Raw genomic sequence first — 22,695 nt, 5'->3', positions numbered from 1 at the left:
ATGTTTAAATGGTCATAATTTTGTTCAATAAGCACACAAAAGAATGAGAGTTTGCAGGAAAAAAATGGCTTTTTTGACACTTGAAAAGATGATAAAACTCACTAATAATGAGAGTGCAAAATTATAATTTTACATATACACACATTTTTTTTACCTATCAGATCACCAATACTCAAGTGGAATACATATGCTGTTGGTAAGGATGTGGAGAAACAGGCACTTTCAAGCATTACTGATTGGAGTACAAAATAGTATAATATTTATAGAGGATAATTTGACACTATCTATCAAAAGTATAAACACATTTACTATTTGATACAGCAAGACCAATTCTAAAAAATTTATACTGAAGATTATACTTGGGTAGATACAAAATATCATATATATAAAGCTATTCATTGCAGCATTATTGGTTTATTAAAATATTTTGACACTACAAACTGTAATATATGCAAATTAGAATCTTCTGTAGACATAAAAAAGAATGAGAATGCTCTGCATCCCAATAAAAAAGATCTTCAGTATATCTTAGGAGGAATGGCAAAATATTTAACAGTACATACAGCTACCTTTTATACAAGAAAAAAAAATGTGTGCATGTATGTTTCCCTGTCTATGCTTAAACAAACCTTATTAAGTCAAACAAGAAATGTATAAAAGTGATTTTCTGTAGGAGGTGTAGGGTAAACAGGAATGGGAATGGGAGGGAGACTTTAGAAAATACCCTTTTACATTTTTTTTTTTTTTTTGCATTATGTACTCAAAAAATAAATAGGAACACTCTTTCCTACCAACACTCTGCCATAAGCATTTATAAAAATTTACTAAAGAATGTGATATATCATAGTGAATTATTGGGGGAAAAAATCTTAATTTCCCAAGACAGTAAATTCTGCTGGAGTATTACCATAACTGGTTTGACTGATTAACAATATTCCAGGTTAGTAATTCAGGTTTCAACAGATCTCTATTTTTTTATGCTAAAAGGTCACTGACAGAGGGGAGAAAAAGCACTGCAGAAAAATTAGAAACTACAGAAAAATATAACATAAGACATAATATTCATGGAGAAGTCTAATACATAATCATTGTTAATATTTTAGAATATTGCTATAGAGTCTCTTGTTCCTGTTATTTTTCATACATGCTATATTGATATCTGGTACACTGATATTAGATATACTGACATTAAATATACTGGAACATAATTATGTCTCTGGGATAGGGTTATTCTAGAATTTGTAACACAAACATGATCACAGACTGAGAAGAATATAAAGAGGTGTTTGATTCTTCCATTTATTCATTCAAAAAGATTTTGTTCAGTAACTACAACGTGCCAAGCAAGGTGTTATGGACTGGGACTATAGTACTAAGCAAGGGAAACATGATCCTTGCCTTTACATCGCTTAAGGTCTACAGTAGAGGTTCTCAAATTTGGGGCCTCAGGATCCCTCTATACTTTAAAATTTTGAGAACCCAAAGTACTTTCATTTACATGGGTAAGAGCTAACTATATTTATCATCTTAAATATTAAAACTATGAACTTAAAAAAAACATTTTAATGTTTACTTATGTTGAGAGAGAAAGAGAGAGAGAGACAAAGAATGCATGGTAGAGGCAGAAAGAGAGGGAGACACAGAGTCCAAAGCAGGCTCCAGGCTCCGAGCTGTCAGCACAGAGCCTGACACGGAGCGCGAACTCACGAACTGTGAGATCATGACCTGAGCTGAAGTCGGCTGCTTAACCCACTGAGCCACCCAGGTGCCCCAAACTATGAAATTAAAAAAAAAATTTTTTTTTATTAACATTTATTTATTTTTGAGACAGAGAGAGACACAGCATGAACGGGGGAGGGTCAGAGAGAGAGGGAGAGACAGAATCTGAAACAGGCTCCAGGCTCTGAGCTGTCAACACAGAGCCCGACGCGGGGCTCGAACTCACAAACCGCGAGATCATGACCTGAGCCGAATTTGGACGCTCAACCGACTGAGCCACCCAGGGGTCCCCCAAACTATGAAATTTTTTAAAATATTTAATTCATTTAAACAGAATAATAATATGATACAAATAGCATCTTTTACGTGAGCAAATAACCATGTTTTCCAGAACAAAGATAAGCGAGAAGAGTGGCATTTTATTATACTTTTTTACATTTTGCAAATCTTTTTCATATCTGAGTCAAAAGAAGAAAGCTTGATTTTCATATCTGCTATAGCATTTAATCTGTTGCAATAGGTTGTTTGGTTGAAATGCATGAAGAAAAAATGGCCTCACACAGATACACTGCTAGAAAGGGGAGAGACACTTCAATACTTCTTTAAGATAATTGAGAAAATTCTTTGATACTATACCAAAACTCAACAACAGGAAGTTTCTTAAGGTTAGTTGCTAGTTGCTATCTGAAACTTTTCATACTCTCCTATATGAAAATCCATACGTTTATCTTATACTTTGGATATTTTATGCATGCATGATTATAACAGCATACATTGGTCATTTGGAAACTATTAGTTCACTAAGTTACACAGCTATTCCAAACATTGGTACTTTTCATTATTCAGTATAAAAAACAACATTCATTAATTTCACCACTAATATCAATCCCATGGTTACAGATATAAGTTTTATAAAAATTATAATTTTTACTTGGAACCTCAAATTTTTCATTGGCAACAAATACTGTTAGTTGTTTGCCTTGAGCGACAGGTTCAGTTCATTGATTTGTGAGAAAATATCTGCAAAATTACTCAAGCCTAAATGACCATGGTTTGTTAGCCATTCTTTTAAGTCAAAATGGTGTTCCACAATAAAGGCAGCTAAGTTCAGCCTAAAATTCAGTTACACAAGTACTTATGCATATATACCATTTAATAACACAGAATATTAAGACACATGCACACATACTTATATGTGTATATAAGACAAATTTCTTAAATCATGAAAATTGATCAGTGTATTCCAACACCTGAAATACTGTTCATAAAACATTTTCAAGGTTGCTAAAATTAAAAATTTACCAAAGTAATCTGACTGATGGTTAGTTCTGCAAATGTGGCTATCAAGGGGTAAAAAAAAAAAATCTCATGATATTTCAAGAGATTAAAAGCTTTCAATAATATGTCAGCATTGTGAAAATAACTTCAAGAGCCACATTCCCTATAATATTTTTGCTTGAATGAAATCCTATTATCCTCAGTAAAGTCAAGTAATAGTATCTATTTCACACAATCTACTAGACTTAACTTTCCAAGAATAAATGTTATTTTAGGCTGAACCACAGAGCATTCTAAAAGATTTACGTTTACATCCAGATTTTTTCCATGTCAGAAATCAAACTGTATTAGTTACATATTTCTTCCTGAAAATGATCCCTTGATCATTTTAGTTGGTTTGGGAAATATTTTTTTCACATCAGAGTACACAACTCTCCCAAAACAAGGCTAAAATACAGCATTATTCATAGAACACTAAGTGTTGTCCAAAATTCTTTAATACAAAGAAATTTTATATCAGTGTTCAGTGTTTCATACTGGATTTGAAGCTGAATGAGATAAAGGAGCCCCCTACAACTATAAACAACACTGGCCACTCTGAAAAATACTGGTCTATAATACAGTGGGAAAGCAATTTCTAGACCACTATGTATTCTATGATCACATTTGTGTTTTAAAAAAAAAAAAGGCAAAACAAACCTAGCTATAAATGTAAATATGGATGATACACCCATGAAAATAAATTCATGGAAAAAAGTCTGGGAGAATATTTAAATTCGTAACAATGGTGATAGCTGGAGAAGGAAATTATATACTTGGTGATGGAGTAATAAAAAAGAACTTTCACAGCTGACTATAAATTTCTGTAGTATTTGTTTTTGTTGTTCTAAGAACATACTTATGGATTACCTGTATAATGTTCATAAAACATAATGAAAAGGTAAAATATACTTTAAAGCCATTAATTAATATTTCTTTCCCAAATGAAGACTCAACTTCTGCAGGATTATTACCTAATACATGACAAGCTGGTGATATTTCTCAATTACTCCTTGCTTCAGGCAAGACATTCTTTTTTATTTCCCTCATACTTATGCATGCCTCCATGCATCTTCTCTGCAGTAACGGTTCCCACCCAAGGACACTGCCTCTTCACAATACCAGGCCTCATTCTCCTAACATACATTGAAAGGAAACCTTCCCCAGGATGAGTGGTGGTACTATTACCACAAAAGCAACACAAGGTGTACAAATGTGGGTACCAAGGAGGTGTCTCTTTCTGTGGTTTCCCAAGAGTAGAACACTGATGGGTAGAATAAATGAGACTGTCTTCCTTTAAGCCATGGAGGCATTTGGGAGCCTGGCCTAGGTGACTAGGTCACTAGGCCTGTTTGGGAAGGCTGGGGGCTAATGACTTCAAGCAGGAATTACCTCATCACCTTGAAGCAGACAAGACACCCAGAGAAGTGGAACATTCGCAAGGCATTTAGTATTGCAACATGCTATCACTGTATGAAACTGATCAGATAGTAATTACACACTTACAGATTTCTTGGTAACCAGGACACGGCTCTGTGTATTTTACATTTTGATATCACAGCATTAATTAAAACACAAACAGCCACATAAATTAACATATAGACATTATATTGCGTGAATCATAACAAGTTATCTGATGGATAATGAGTTTAGCCTAAATTATTTTTTTTTAAAGATTTTTGTTTTGTTTTGTTTTTGAGAGAGAGCGCATGCGCATGAGTGGGGTAAGGGCAGAGAGAGAGGGAGGGAGAATCTTTTAAGCAGGCTCCACACTTAGCTCAGAGCTCGATGCAGGGCTCAGTCTCATGACTGTGAGATCATGACCTACGCCCAAATCAAGAGTCAGATGCTTAATGGCTGAGCCACTCAGGTGCCCCAGCCGAAATTATTCTTAAAAGCTTTATAGAATTGGGAGTTATTTCATCTCCAATTCAAGTTCTAACTCTCTTAAGCAAAATTACAGCAACCAGTTCACCCTCGGCAATAGTTTGTAGAATCAGTTTTATAGCTAGAAGACGGAAACAAACAGTCACATTTTTTACCTGCTCAATTTCACAGATGAGGAAAAAGTCACAATGTTACCACATAGTCTCCGACTCCCAAAGTCCAATGTTTGTCATTCATTGCAGGTGCTTTCCCATCAATCTTCTTTCTAAACTTCCCATTACTTTTCCACTATAACTTCATTTCCACCTAGGTTTATGCTTTTGAGTATGCAATTTACTACAAATCAAATTATTCTAATCACCAAGTGAGTAATTTCATCACCTGCTTCATAGCTTCTACCTCAAAAAGCCAGGAAGCATTCCCTAATTCCAAGGACACTAAAAACTATAGTTTCTAGCACTGTCAACTCAAATCATCCAAGAAAAATCTTCCTTTTGTGTTTATTGGGAAACAACTACAGATACAAAAGTCATATTTTTTAAACTAAAACCCGGGACCCATGATGACCTAAACCCAATATTTTTTTTCCAATTTATAAGCTTTTGTAAATATTTAATTTGAAGATATTAAATAATAACAACTTATATAATCAACTGGTTTTACAGACAAGAATTAAATTATGCGTACTTAGCGTTGTCCTAGAAAATTACTAACCATGTTCTTAAAAAATTCCCAAAACTTAATCTGGAAATCTTCTGGTTAATTACTAGGTTTGTGAAGGGAAGAAGACAGCTGCCTTTCTGTAGCAGTTAGCAAGAGCTCTAGCTAAATATTTTGTTGACATTTCACAGTACTTGTCAAGTTCATTTCTTTGCCAAAAGAGATGTGAGCTTACACTCTACATGGAAACAAGAGGTCTGGGAAGATAGCACGTCTTCACCCAAAGACCCCACACTTGTGTGAGACAACAAACCTGGTGCCCACTGGCAATGAGCCAGCACATGCCAGGGAATGCTCCTCCCTGCCCCCATGCTCAGGCAGTAGACTGAACATGTGGTCAACTAAGACACAGAAGATAAGAACATCTTAGTACCTGTGCTGAAGTGAGCACGGAAAGCTGAGAACATCTTAACAGATACATTCCCTTGGAATTTTTCCACCAAATTAAATTAATTGGTGGGCAAACAATTTGCTTTATTCCAGCTGAAGACAAAAACATATTTTAGGGGAAAAATATTATAGAATGTTTCCACAGGGAATAAAACCCCAATATAGGGTCAGGGCCCCAATTGGTTACTTGGATGCCAGATGGAAATAAACAAAACTAGAACAACTAACAGTAAGAATAAAAATATTCAAATACCCGATGATTTCAACTTTCCCAAGGACAGCCTATTAATCTAGGTAGAGAATATGAGATAGACGCATTTAATTGATACTTTCACATGAATTATTGTAAACTAATCCCAAAAGAAAATTTAAAATGATCATAAACGTAATATGGGGACCAATATTCATATCCAGAACTTTAAACTGGAATTGTAAACCTTTTGTTGCTAAATAAAGGAACGCTAAAATTTAGATTTTGAGTATACTGAAACAAAAATGAAATACATACTCCAAGGATTAAAAGCTCTTCATCATATCCTAGCAAAGACATTCGATTTTTCTTTTATTTTATGTAAATATGCATACTTTACAATGAATAGGCATGTCAATAAACTATTAACAATAAATCTTTGGGCATAAGCTTTTAGTAAAAATCTGTACTCCTAATAAAGTGTTGATTTGTCTTATCTACACTGGCTATACCATCGTTTCTTACCAATTTGTAGGCAAAATTTGATGCTTTAAATGTTGTAGAGAAATGATTATGTATTACTATGCTACATTTAACGTATAATGACTAAATAATATCAAATAATATACATTGCTTAGTGTTTTTTATTTCATTTTATTTTAAGTGTAATCAGGAACACATACCTGATATAGAAGGTCTTTTTGAGGCAAAGGGGGAGATCGTTCTTCATACATAGGAGGTGGTTTATGTGTGGGTGGAAGGTCGATCCTGCATTAAAAATGTTAAAACATGTGATTGCAACATTTAGCAAAAACAAAACAAACAAACAAACAAAAACAAGGGAGGGGAGGAGGCTATCAAGGTTCTCTTAATTTTTGAGGATATTTTCCTCACACTAATATTTATATTAGTGTATATGCTTAATTCAGTTGTTATATTTTATCATACAGGGAGGAAAAAACCAGGTTTTAAAGGTTCCAATGTTTAAAACTAATCTGATTGATTCGTTTGAAGAAGCAAACTCAAATGGAAGCATTTTTTGAAAATTATTACTAAGCAAGTGACCTAATCCATGACCAATTTACTTAAGTATTGCATGTTTTTCCATCTCACTATATTATTATATTACTACACCTACCATCGTATTAAACATAGTCAAACATGTGCAATGGAAGGCAAAATGTCATAAAATTTAAAAAATTATATCTTAAAATGATAATGAAAACACTTTTACATTTTTGAAATACTTTCAAAACTAATTTTTTAAGTGTGTGTCTGTTGGTTGGTTTATTTTAGAGAGAAAGAGAGAAAGGGAGGGGCAGAGAGAATCCCAGGCAGGCTCCACACGGTCAGTGCAGAGCCCAACGTGGGGCTCGAACCCACAAACTGTGAGATCACAATCACAGCCGAAATCAAAAGTTGGTCACTTAACTGACTGAGCCACCAAGGTTCCCCATCAAAACTAATTTTCAAAAGCCATGGTCACTCTTAGAATATTCATCATGTAAATTAGGATTCTGAATCTAAAGACCATTATAAATCTTGTCACCTGAAATAAACCAAGGTGCCATTACATCCCTAGGGAATGTATTTTTGCCAAAATAACCCATTTTTAAAAACCTGTATTTTCATGTATTTAAACATTGTTGTCACAATACAAATAGAATATATCTTGTAGCTCTCTGCATTTTAGGAAATAATTTTTTTATCTATTCTCATACTTTTGAAGCTCACAGATAACTAATTTACAGTAATTATGATTATTAAATCAAACAAAAATGTTACCTATAGTAAAAAATAAAGAGAATGAAATCTATAGAAGCCAAAGTAATTACAAATTCTCTGTGGTCTAATAGCTTCTCAGTGGACATGAAATAACATTTTAAATGAACAGAATTCAAACAACAAATAAAGATTATGTTTTGAAATTACACAAAAGCCTGACATAACTTGGGAGCTAAAATAAAGTTAACCAAATGCTAGTTACTCTTGAAATATTAAAGAACTATAAAAGTTATTGGAACTATAAATTATTATAACTATGAACATTAAAGAACCAGTGATATAGGTGTTGCACTAAAAAGGTACTTTATAGTCCTTTAAAAGTAATTATTTCTTTTCATGTCATGAAAATCACAGCAAAGTCATAGCTCCAAGGAACCATCAACCATTTGGGTGAGAAAACTGAGGCTCATGGAGGTGATGTGACTTGTCCTTGATCATACCACTACTTTAATCATGACAGAGCTGAGACTAACACTCAGATGTCTCTAATCCAAGAAGATCTATGCTATAACTGTGCCAGATTAGAAAGGCATGCACGCACACACACACACACACACACACACACACACACACACACACACAGCATTTATGAAGACAGAAGAAATATATTCTTTGAGAGACAGACTTATTTCCTAATATAAAAATATTAATAAGCACATAATACTACCACTTATATAAAACTTCATGATTCATAAACATTATTATATTCTACTCATCACAACTATAGGTAAGGAGGAAAAATATGAAAATATTATTCACATTCCATAGATGAAGCAACAAAGCTGTTGATGGAATTAAATGAATTGGGACATTTGTCTTTTGATTCTACAGCAAAGTGTAATATCTGCTTTATAATTCTATCTCAATGATTGGCCCAAAACATTGCTTACTCTTTAAGTGAACAAACTGCACACTTTGTAATTCACCAAAACCAAAATTGTTTAAGAAAAAAAAGCTTTAAAACTCAATGTATTTGATAGCTCTTGGCGGCTGAAGGTTAAGATCAATCCATACATAAGACTGACATATACAATCTGGAGATGCAATTAAACGTCTAAGATTTTTTTGAATCTCTCTTTCAAGCACAGTTCTTCAAAGACCTGCATTTTTATTCAGAAGACAGGACAAAATAATTTATCATTGTTATCATTTGGAATGATGTCTAATATATTTGTCTCCAACAGCCTCTTGACACTATACACCAAAATAGTACATTCTGATTAAACCATGGTCAGCTCACAAAGATCTAACAGTATCTTTACTCTCATCCCTCAGACATTTTACATACGAGTAGCCGTAAAGATAGATACAAAGACTGACTCATACTGAATGTTGAACACAAGCAAAAAAGTTACCTACACTTTGTCAAGATAGGATGGTCTCTTTTTTCGAGGAGTCAGCAGCACAGTCACAAAGATAGCAATGATGAAAAGGGCAAGGACGGCTCCAATTACGGCGCCAGCTACGGCTATGGAGGAGGTCTGCTTAAATGGAACATCTGTAAAGTAACAAAAATCAGGCTTTTCAAACAATTTTAAAAAGAGTTCTTGAATTTGCACACCCTAATTTCTATAATGTGCAAAGACTGATTGAACTTTGTTAGAGGACCTCAAATTTGATTCAGTACTTTTTGTAGGATTATGCTAACACCCTCCTTCCTTATGTCACCTTAGCACTCCAGCTTTCCTTTTTTTCAAGTTATGAAAATAATATCCCCAGTCAGATAGCAACGAGTGAATCTATTTTCTATGGTCAAAGAATGTCTGGAGAAGAAACGATAGAGAAAAGGATGAAAGCTATTTTAAGTTCTTACTCTAAGAGATAAAACATTTTTTCATTATTCTTTGAGTTAACCAACAATATATACATTTACCATTTTTTATTCGAGTAAAATATAAAAGAAGTTCTACTAAAGAAACTAAAACCTTCAAGAAGGGGCAAACCAAAGACACACACACACAAAATCCCAGATCTAACAAATATGGCAAAAAATGACACTGTATAAGTTTTTAAATAGAGGTATTATAAAAACAGCACTTGTTGCAGATAATTTCCCTTAATTCACGAACATTTAATACAAAGTACACTTAAGACAGTGTCTCTACCACAAAATTAGATGGAGAATCTTCCCTATCCCCTGGATATAAACACACTACATAATTTCTAAATACCAATTTCTCTTTCCCAGTCTGCACCATAAATTTTATAAAAAAGGATTTTAAAAACATATTTAGTAATTATCATGTCATACAATACTGAAAAATTAAGTCATCCTATTTTATGAACATCCAAATAAGGGAATGTACTAAAACTATTGCAACTATATATTTTCAAATGTAAGTACTATGGATATGACAAAACAATCCTTATGTGCATTATTTTGACAATTTCAGCAACATTAATTTTGAGTAATTACAAAGTACCTTCAATATACACAATTTTGTCTTATCTTTCTAACCAGTAAGAAAGATGTTTAAGATAAACTTCTATATTGCAGCTCTAAAGTTAAATATTCTGCCCAAGGTCATTCCATCAACTAGTAGTAGAGAACAGAAAGTGAAATAAAGCTAGCTGGGTTAGGCTAGAAGCCCTCATTATGCCCTTGTTGGGAGAAAACGTTTTTATACAACTGCACATCTAACTTAGACTCTCCTTTCGGGTCCCCTATGAAGAACTCTTAGCTTTCACTTAAATAGGCGTTCACATAGAGTTCTAAATAATTGCAATTACCATTGGGACCAGACATGGCAAGTTTAGAAGACATTAAAGCAGTTATCAGTTTTGAAATATGTCACGGACTTACCATCATAGTATTCCCATATAAATACATATTTAGAAGTATTTTCCAATTCTGTATCTATTAAAATGTGAGTTGCATGTTGTTTTAGATTGCTAAAAAAATATATTTCCTTCCTTCCCAATTATAAAAATTTCTTTAGCAAACTAACAATTCTTTATTAATGAGTCATTTTATTAGTCTCATTCTAGACTAAAAACTTTACATCAATGAGTAGCAAGTAACTCATTTCAATAACTTTCAAACTTTCAATTAGGATTTAAAAATAGTAAAATATACAATTATTTTAAACAATATAACCAGTTTAGTCATTCAGGATCTTACTCTCATTTGCTAATACACCTAGTTTATCTTCCTATTGTTGCTCATTTCTCTAATCCCTACTACCTCCATTTGAATACGTGCTACGTGAGAAAAAGTTTGAAATCCAAGCCAGTCAAATAATACTCTGCTCTTGTCAATGTTTAAAGATTTGGAATAACCTAGGAGTAATTTCTACTCTACACGATCACTTTTCCAACCATATACATTATAGCTTTGTATTCAGTCTTTAAAAGTCCAACTGAAATCTATTAAGATTACATACCCAAGGTTATGTGACCAAGGTCGTATATATTTTCAGTGGCATAAATAAAAAATCCTTAAGTGTCAAATACGCTACCTATTCCACTAGTTTTCTAAAGGTTTTTCTTAAAAGGAAATCTTTCTTTTGCTGAGGGATCAAAAGCATCCCTATCAGTTTTGCCCAAGTGTACTGAATTCAAATTTGAGTGTTCTTATCTTGATGGTAAGACAAAGTTAATACCATATTTATAAAAATACTTTTAAATACTTCTGAAATTATTTTTGAAAAACTCAGGTTACTCTTTGAATGTAAGATTTTCAATGCACAGATCATTATACATTCATCAAACCTCACACCTCCAAGAAAACCTCTCATTTAATCTTAATAAAGATATTAAATTTGGTAGTGTTTTGTAATGATATAATCACAGACTTTTCACATCCTAAGGTAATTTCCAACTCTGTACTATTTTTAATATCCTTAAGTAATTCTCAAGTCCAAATAGACACTATTTTCTGAACATTTAAATTATGGTCTATTTATCCACTTCTGTCCCATTAGTCTTATAAATCCTAGCTCTGGGACTCTGAGTTGACTTTGTATAGACTATGATGACTCTTCCTTCTATCTTAAATTGGGCATATTTATTTCACCCAGTTCCATTCATTCTTTATTCATATTTTTCCTTTCTTTTTTGTACACCTCTTCTTAGTATCAAACCAGGCTAGTAAGTACTGAAAAGAGCAAATCAAAGAAAAACTACATATGAGTCCGTTTAGCAACTGGATATTCTACAGAAGCAAATTGATTATGTTAAATACATAAATGGGATAGGTTTCATGTTTCCTTTTCTGATTCTTCTACTAACTGAGAAAAAACAAAGAAGAATATATTTACGATATTAACCGGTGATGAACACTAGTATGAAAAGCAAAGAGCAAGCTGAAATTTCTTGTATTCAAGTCAAAGAATTTTAATGAAAATTGAGAATTTAGCTACAACACTGCCTCCTCCACATCTCTGCCCACATAATCTACTCTATATTACAATCAAACTACAAGGAGGAAATAAGCAAATGTATAAAAATTTGGCATTTTTAAACATTCAGCTAATTTACTGAGTGACTGACATGACATTACCATCACCTAAGGAGACAGACTACTAAATCTTAACTATCTGCTTACAATCAGCAGAAAACAAAAGTGCTTTCCCCAATACAACAAAAAGCTTACTGCCCATAATAGATATCATGCATATGTCTTCTAGGGAAAATGTTCAAAAATCTAACACATCATACCAAAAGAAACTTAATACAGACATAAAAATTTTCATTATTTTTGAAAAAAAAATACATATAACTACTAAACTGAATTTAAGTTTGTCTTTATTACTCTGATACATACGAATAAAAAATATATTGAAGCTATTCAAATATGCTTACCTAATTCACATCTGACAAGATTTGAAAAAAATAAATACTATTCTACACAGCAAAACATAGCAACTTGCTAAAAACCACTTGAAACGGGTGAGTATAGAAATCTACAGGCCCTTTTCACACACTCAAACCCAAGACCTAACAATTAATGGAAATATTTTCCTTTATTAACTATTTTCCTTTATTACCTTCACCAAAACTTCAGTGGTTCTACTACCTGATTCACATATTAATGTGATACCCTACAAATTTATCTTCTCAACTTTTATTTGCTCTTATAATACATATCACTGTATCACCAATTTTTCCCCATAAATATATCTCACTTATTTTTCAATAGCCACTTTAAAATTTTTTTTTTTTTTACATTTATTTATTTTTGAGAGACAGAGAGACAGAGCACAAGTAGGGGAGGGGCGGAGAGAGAAGGAGACACAGAATCTGAAGTAGGCTCCAGGTTCTGAGCTGTCGGCACAGAGCCCGAGTGGGGCTCGAACTCACAAACTTCGAGATCATGACCTGAGCTGAAGTCGGAAGCTTAACCCTCTGAGACACCCAGGTGCCCCTCAATTGCCACTTTTAATGTTTACTTTTCCAATACACCTTCTACTTCATTATATCCATCGAAATATTTATCTCACTACTTTTTAATAAATGTCCTTTCTTTGGGTCGGGATGGTGTTGTCACCTCTCATTCAACAAATTACCAATAGTAACCTAACGTGTCAGGCACATGCTAAGTGCCAAGAATGTAAGGATGAATTTTACATAGTCCCTATTGTCACAGTAGAGAGCAAAATCCCTGAAGTGGGATCACAGAATCCATAAAAATATTTTTTTCCAATGTAGAAAGAGATTATTATCACTTATCCCCTTTTTTAGGATAAGTGATAATTACAAAATAAATGTGGTGCTAGTATATAATACACGGACTGGCACTGGTAGCTTCACTTAGTCCAAACATCAGGTGTTCACTTGCTACACAAGGCATCTACAAAATCCCATGGATAGTATGGAATGGGATAGTTCCAGAATGAAATCAAACAATTACACATCCACTTTGTTGTCCCCTCTCAGCAGAGCCAGCATCTTGTGACACACTACGGATGTATGAGAGCTCAGCTGAGTGAACTAGTAACTACCCTAGATTTAACGAACAGTCAAGAATTTAAAGGAGGCCGACATGGACGCCCCGGGTGACAGAGGAACATGAGAGAATCTATGCTAATCCATGTTATATACTAGGAAGCATTTATTCTTAATAGATGTCATTCCTGCAAAGAATTGGCAGAATGAAGAGAACACCAACTATGAAGGCACAAATAATGACAAAATCCCTAAAAAAGCAATGCAATTATCTTACTCTTAATACACAAATTTTATCAGTTACATTATGAAGCAAAACCATGGCCATATAATCAGTGATGAGTCAACCAAAAAACTGAAGCACATTAGGAGACCAAATAAAATAAAGATTTACATTCACTCTTATTAACCATAAACCTCACACTAAACCCATACTGTGCTAAAATAATAGCTAATATGAGGGGTGAAGTTATTGTGATTAGCAAGACATCGAAAAAGCAAACATTCTGAACAGGAGACTAGCTCTAAAAACAGTAGTTGGGATGAAAACTGTTAAGGCTCCCAACAATGTACTTCTTCCATTTAAATCTACTTGTTTTTGAGAAGTTGCATTTTAGCTACCAAATATCAAAATAAAAACCAAGTATTGAAATATCTGAACATGGAATCAAACCTTTGAATCACTGAATCAAAAATACAAAATCATGATTAAAAAAACAAATGAAGCACACTCCCATCACATGGTTTGAGCTGGATCTTGAATGCAGTGAAGTGTAGAAAGGAAATTTCAGGTAAAAGCAGTATGGTCATAATTATTCAGACATCAAAGCACACGGTATGGTAAAAGAAGAGGGTTAATAAACCTAGACATCAAGTAGGTTCCCTGTTGGATCTAAGCTTTGAGCATCTAATGACTGCTAATATCAAAAGAAAAGCAGGTATTATATGCCTTCTGATAGAAGATACCACCACCTAGGAAGTGATTTTGCCCCCCACCTCCAAATTACACCTTAATCTTATCAAGGTTCTAGATCTGACAATTTACAGAAATTACAGAGGTACAACTGGCACAATCCAAACTGGGAAGCTGCAGGACACAAATGAAGCCATTTCTTCAACAAATAAATTGCAAGGGAAAAATCAAGGGAGTGGGGAATGCCTCATGGAGAACACATAGATTAAAAATATTAAAAATATCACAATGTATGGGTCACATTTAGAAACTAATTAAAACTACAAAAAAAAGTGATTAGAATTTGAACACTCATTGGATTCTTAATATTAAAGCATTTTTAATTTTTGGTACAAGAAATCTGTGGTTACTTTTCCTAAATGTTTCTACTCTTAGAGCTGTATGCTGATACATTTACAGATAAACTAAGGGCAGGAGGGATTATGTGAATAGGAATTTAAATGGAACAAGACTGACCATGAATTGATAATAAACAGAAGCAGGTACACTGAGGTTCATTTCATTATTCTGTCCTATTTTCATATAATTTCTCATAAGAAAATGTTTTTGAAAAAGAGAGGCCAGTCTTCTAGATCTAGTTACCTCTGGCTTTTAGACCAAACTGTCCCTTCAAGACTAGGTGTTTCCTGAGATATTTCTCATTAACTGAGACTGAAATTAGTTATCATGTCTATGTAGAAATATCATACATGTAAGGAAATAGGCCTTGAATTATTTTCTCAAGTTTTAAAGATATTTTAAAGTTATCTTATTAAACTCACTTTCACTCTGCTTCACCCACAGTACCTAGCCAGAACAGCAGCAAAAAAGGTAAGTAATCTAGGATAAATCAAAATTGAATCAAGTTTTATCCTCATAAATTGAAATGAAAATGATAAAACAACTATTATCAAGGTTCAAGAAATGACCCCTAAGGATATATACAGCAAAGGAAACCTATCCCTACTCAACTCAAAGTAGATAGGTACAAAAATCAAAACAAAAATAAAAAAAAATAAAACTGCAGCTAACTGGAATAGAGAAAACAAATACTAAACAGAAAGCATTTTTAAAACCAGAATAGTTGATACCCTGTGTACACTATTACAGAGATTCTTTCATGCATAAATTTTCATTAGAATAACAAGAGGGAAACCAAACTTAATCCACACTGTATGCTATTTAAAAATAAAAACAAAACAACTGCTGCTTGCCTTAAATAATTTAAAGTTTAGGAAAACAAGTATTATTTTAAACATAAGAGATATGAAACAGGGAGGTGATTACAATCAGAAACAATGGCATTTACAATGAAAGCAGTAATAAGTGAAAAGCCCTAAATGCCAACTTACAAAACATCTCATGAAATGTTCATTCCAAATAGAAAGCCAGTATGTAAAATTTAATTTATGTTAAAGTTGCAGCAAAAATATTCAAAATTTGTTTTAACTGCTAAGCCTGGAGAAACAGATAATTCATGATTGTGCAGAATGTTATTCACAATGTGTATAGGAAATAGGAATTAAGTAGTCAATTAAAAATAAATCCTATAATGGCTAACCTACCAACTTAGATGCTCCCTCAAATTTTAACTGTGTCCTTTAACCTTATATAATCTTGTTTGGGAAGAGGAATAAAAATAGGTTTTGAATTCCCACAAAAACTTCATTAGTTAAATATAAGAAATTGGGTTATACACACACACACACACACACACACACACACACACACACACACACACACACACTCTTCAGCAGATAATATAACAAGGAGAAAGGTAATACAGAGATATAGGCTTGTTATAGAAATATGCCTCTAAAGAATTTTTTAAAAACTTTTATTTAAAGATTTGTTGCATGGCTATTAGGGGCCCACCTGATAAATAACTTGGTAAAAAAAACAAAAACAAAAACAAAAAAACCACTGATACAAATCAAATTAAAATTAAATCCAAACTCCATATACCAAAAATTTGAGAAAGGAGCATATTCTTATGGATGATACATTTCCAATTAACAAGCAAACAGAAAAGAACAATTAAATCTGTAAATCATTCCTCTATTTGAATTAAAAATTCAATATGCGTACCATTTCTTCCTTTCTTATATTTTACACAATACTCCCACACATTCACAACTTCTTATTCATATATCTTTAGTATTTACCAAAAGCAATTATCAAACTCAAATCAGATGTTTTCACATATGAAAGTGTTACATTTATCTCAATTTTTGCACTCATACATTGTACTTCCTACAAGCCCTTCTGCTAAACATTTAGCTAGGGTTATCTCTAGAAAACGTTCCTATATATGGCTATCAGAAGTAATACTTACTACTGAAAAACCTTAATGGTTTCTTTAATGTCAGACTTATCAAATAGAAACTTTTTAGGCACATGGTAAAATACTAAATATTTCAACTATAATGTACTTCTCAAATGTAACTTTTAAAGTTTACCCCTAGCCTATTAAAGTTTTAATTATATTTTAATAAAAATGGCAGGACAAAATAAAAGTTGCATTCATCATCCCTGCATTACTGAAATATTTTAACCAGTGTGAAGGAAAACCCTAAAGTGAATACAAAAATGAAAAGCCAGTTCAAAGAATAAAAAAAAAACAAACATAAACATCATCAAAATAAAGTAAAACATTCTATCTTTTCCAAAAAAAAATAAAAGGATTTTCCTATGTACCTATCAATTAGCTGTGTACATCACTGATATCCAAAAATTAATTTAACAAAAGTTTATTTGATATGACTATTCATGTTCACAAATAAGTCTCTATGTACAGTAAATAAACATAAAGTTCTAATAAACAGCAGTGCAATGCTTCAGAAAGTCTTAACTAGTACCAGCTTCTTAAAATTTTGAAATCTTAGTTTGTCAAATGATTTATATTAAGGATACAGAAGGTATCAAACATTCACTTGCCGTTTTCCATGTCATCCTCTCCCATCATAAAACAAAATAGAAAAAAATAACAACCCTAAACACACAAAGGCCACAATATAAAAGGAAGGTCATAATCACTAAGCGGATATTTATATTTTTGTAATACAGCTCTTAAAATATAATATTTCCTTCAGATTATACTCAAGAACCACTGAGATTTATACAGTGATTATTCTGCTCAGATTCATATAGCATTTCAAACCATTGTTCTAAAGATGAAATTGTGAACAAAAAGCCACAAATTCCTATCTTCTATGGCAAGAAATTTTAGATCCATCTTTCTTGTGGCCATATGAGTGCTGGTATTTAAATTAAAAAATAAAGTCCACTTTAATCACAGGGTATTATCAATAAAATTTTGCTTCCAATGACTTGGACCAAAGAGTCTTAATATTTGTATATCAGTGGTTAATTATATTAAAACCACATATTTTTTAACAAGATATCAGTGAGCTTACCTGTGTCCTCTGCTGATATTACAGTCTTATACTACGTGTGTAAGTGGGAAGAGAAATAAAAGAGGTTTCTAATTTCCACAAAATACGGATAGTCAAAAGAGAGGAAATTATGTTACAATTGTTTAGAATAAGGCCTTGACTACTCGCAAAATTCTATGAACATGTTAGAATTTTGTCTTATAAAACATTCCTTTAGATTCGACGAGGATCATCAGGAGTGGAGCGGTTGGGGGATTAAAAAAAAAAAAAGTACCTACTTTGCCTTTTTATTAACAAAATAATTTATTTATGATTCTCCTACTAACCACTTCGATTCCTGGCAAAATACCTAAGGCAATTCTACACAGTTCTTTTTTTCAAATGAATCATCAACAGAAAACAACATCTTCTTTGGGCTTCAAAATAGTTGTCATCATTACAATTTTATAGGACTCCACTGTAGAAGCAATTTAATTACCTCACAAAGAAGATCCATCCACATTTGAAGATTTAGGTAACATTTCGTTTTCAAAAGATACATGATTTTTGGAAAGAATAGACTTAATGAATTATGCAAAAAACAAAAACAAAACAAAAAACCTTATGATGTTTCCAGTTTTAATTGGAAAAGCAAAAATCTTGAAACAAATACATACATTTAGGAGGAAGAGGGGGATGATTTGCCAATATACATCAGCAAGTGCTAGTGACTGGTTCTATAATTCATATTTTTCTCATTAAACCTCAAATTTACAAGTTTATTCTAATTTTTCTGTATATTTACCCGTTTGAACAACATTCACTAGTAGATAACTAAAACAAGATGGGCTAGAAAATTCTTTGTATGGATTTTTGGCTGACGTATCTCATTTCTAAAAACTGTACTCCAATACTAATTTGCCCATATTTTTCCATATACTGAAATGCCCTTTCTGAACTACATTTAACTGCGTACCATCTTTTCATTATTATTCTTATATTTAGGACATAAAGCATTCAAACAGAACTATGTATGCCACTTAATGTACCCAAATCCATGTTCGTATGACATTATAAGAACTGTCCTCCAGAGATGAAAAAAAATGTAATAATTACGTTTAAAAGGCATGTTTTTATTATAACTCTTGTATGTATTTTGGACAAAAATACTGACCAGCTAATTAGGCTCTTCCACACAGCATGTTCACTGAGTTTACTACCACAGTTTTAGTGCAACAAAATATCTTTGAAAAGCCACTCTACAGTAATTATGGCAAGGCTCATTAAAATGCAGAGGTAAAGATTCCATTTATATAGAAACTTAGAAAACAATGTTTGAAAAGGAAAGATGTTTTATCAGGCTGAATATTTTGTTTTGTATACTAAAAATATATATAAACATTTCTTGAATTAGTTTTATAGTCAATTTTCATGTAGTATCATTTAGTGGTGATAAATTTTGAGAGGTATATGTTTAACAAACATTATACTTGAGATTATAGTCTTAGGTAAACATTTAATACACAATGCCAAGGTAGTTTCCTTTTTTTTTTTCCTTTTTAATTTTTGTACCAAAAAAGTCATACATTTAATGTTGACATTTCTTCTTACCTGTGTGCCTCAGACCAATAAAGTACTCTGCATTAAAATTTAAATCTTGAGACAGTAGTACAGCATTGAAAAAAAAATTGTAAAGCAGCTCAGATACATTGAACCCAGATTTTACATTTTCATTTGTCAAATTAGAATATAAAAAGTAAGCTTGAAAATCAAGTTGAAAAAGCTTATTCTTCCTCAAGAAAAAGTATGAACAATCTGAAAATGATCAACTAGTATGAATGAAACATTGTACATAGGTAAGTCACGTTTAGTGGTTGCTAAACATACCACTCCCTCCTGGAAATTACGGAACCATCTACATGTGAAACTAAGTCATCTTCATTGTCGTCATAATGTTCATCGCTGACGAACTTCATTCCCATTTTTAGATCTTCATAATAATCCATTGGTCTTTCAAACCTGAGATTTTCTACATTGTTCCACTGCGTTTTTTCAGGCTCTTCTAAATAGTCTTTCCGTATTAGATTGTTCACTGGATTTTTGTTTTCTTTTTTCACACTGTCTGGGTAAGAATCAAGCTCATCTTGTTGGAGAACATCTATTTGTGATTCTTTTTGCATATCTGATGGTGGAATGTAGTTCTTGGCAAAGTAGTCTCCACGAAACGTCCGTCTTCTCCTATAGCAGAATATTCCAGCCAAAACACTCACAAGTACTATGAAGAGAGCCCCACCCACTACACTAGCAATGATTGTGCCAATTGTGTCATCCTTAATTGTTGCCAAAGTTGACAATGGGAAGGGCAATTTTTTTGGTTCTGTTGCTAGATCCTCGATGTCAGCAGTTGAGGGATGCCACTGAATTGTAGGCTGAAGGGTGGTAGTGGTAGGAGGATCTAATGGAAACAGTAAAGATAGACAAGACACAGAAAGGCAAAGAATGTCAATGCAGGCTGATTTGGCAGCAAGTTGAAAAGACAGCACAGTTAATGAATATATATTCATAGTAATAATAGTTTTTCATTCTTAAGATCAGAATGTGGTGGTACTTACATATTTTTAAAAAATAAGGAAACTGGCATTTAGTCAGTTACCAATGAGGTAAAAGGAATATAAAATGGTCTATGATGTAAATCCTGAATTATTCTATTCAAAGCTTTAGCATGATCTTGTACTCCAAGGAATACTTTTTTTTTTTTTTAAATAAAGAGTATTACTTAAATGTCCTACATACAGCTGGCTTAAGAATTACGATACCAAAAAATTAAGTAATCCAAATGTACATTTTCTTAGCCAGAAGAACAAAGAAATAAAATGAAAGAATAAAAAAATTAAAGTATGTTTCTTAATATCCATATTGACCTAATTTTACTTTTGTAAGATCTGAACTTATCTTTAAAAGAATGAAAAACTATAGATTCTTGTTAAGTGGCCATAGTATAAGCTGTTGGCTTAATAATTCTCTCAAAAATATTTTCCTTAAGTAAAGAGAGCTTTTAATTTTTAGGAAGGACATATGTAGTACATATCATTCTTTAGTAATTTGAAAATAAAAAGCATACATTTAAACTGTGTTAGCCAAATGGGCTATATCATCAAATGAAACTAACAGACAAAAACAAAGTAAAAACATGTTATAAAATGTTATAAAAATGTCATCGCCATGTCTATATCCCATGGGTAAGATATCTGAACATTTAGGAAATTGAAGAATTTCAACCGTATCTGTAAAATTTATTGTCACATCACTTTAGTATGAAGTATCAAAGAGCAGCTAATATTTTAGAGAGAACATTCTAATAATACTTAAATATTAGATGCAAATGATCCTGTGTATTGCCATTAGATTATAGAGTAAATAGCCATTAATATTAAAAAGCAACTAAACATAAATAGTAAAAATTAAAGATTGGTTAATTCTCAATTAAGTGGTATTTGTAGGTCATGTTATATAAAACTCTAGAGTTTGAAGAAAGGATGAGTTAAAAAATCTTGAATTTCTTCTTTGATAAAAAACAAATGACCCGAATGATAATCTCCTACAATTAATTTTTAAATGAGTGGTACTGATAGAGCTTTTAAAAAAAATGATTGTTAGAAAAATACTAAATCTACATGGGGTAAGTTATTCTAAAATTACAAGCTAAAGAAAAATACTTACTGAAACAGGTTTCATCACGGAATGCCGTATGTATAGAATGTGGTAAAAATTTAGCAAGTACAATATAAAATTTAACAAGTACAGTATAACTAATTTCCTATGAGTGTAAACCAATATAACAGGCAATCCTGTCAAGTACTTTGAAGTGAGTATTAGTCATCATATTATATGTAAGTGAATCAAGAGGAGTTTTAATTTGTAAGACCATATTATTCACTAGCTGAACAAACTCAATCCTAAAAAAAATTGTGGAATTGTAGAATTATTTGTAGTATAAAAGTAGTAAAAAGTAAAGCCTCCTATCATATAATGCGACCTCACAGAACCAGGATATTAAAAAATTAAATTAATTAATTAAAAATTAATCATTTGTAAGGCAACTCATGAGAAAAAGAAAAAAGTACAATAAACTGGCATCACCAGGTTTAAACAGAAGTACAAATCACTGAAATAATTATTTGTAATTCACACATTTTTGTGCACACAGATTTTAAGTTTTTGATAGGTCTTAATGAAATGCCACTTTTCTCAGAACAGTGCATATACCTGAGCTCTCACCAAGCACAAATATATATAACTCATTATTTTTACTAAGTATCCTTAAAAAAAAATCACTGACATTTATTTCTACTTGCAACATTCTTTGTGTAAACACAGATGGATGACTACTACTTAACTCAGATTTAACAAAATACAGCTTTCAGAAAATCTAACTACCAAAAAAAAAAAAAAAAAAAAAAAGTAACAACAACAAC

The 22,695-nt window shown here is 32.3% G+C and overlaps 1 protein-coding gene across 1 annotated transcript in view; it reads right to left on the bottom strand.

Annotated features, from left to right (window-relative positions):
* NECTIN3 (nectin cell adhesion molecule 3) overlaps positions 1 to 22,695 on the bottom strand; it is a 125,574-nt gene that overhangs the window by 43,413 nt on the left and 59,466 nt on the right. The window contains exons 6-7 of the mRNA XM_019448293.2: positions 9,368 to 9,506; positions 6,907 to 6,991 (exon numbers count right to left, since the gene is read on the bottom strand). Coding sequence (XP_019303838.2) covers positions 6,907 to 6,991; positions 9,368 to 9,506 — 224 coding nt within the window. The remainder of the gene's footprint in view (positions 1 to 6,906; positions 6,992 to 9,367; positions 9,507 to 22,695) is intronic.

Source organism: Panthera pardus, unplaced genomic scaffold (genome assembly GCF_024362965.1).
Source record: "Panthera pardus isolate Hobbes unplaced genomic scaffold, ASM2436296v1 HiC_scaffold_16, whole genome shotgun sequence".
NCBI lineage: Eukaryota > Metazoa > Chordata > Mammalia > Carnivora > Felidae > Panthera > Panthera pardus.
Note: the sequence above shows the minus strand (reverse complement) of the source record. Positions and strands in the feature narration are given on the sequence as shown.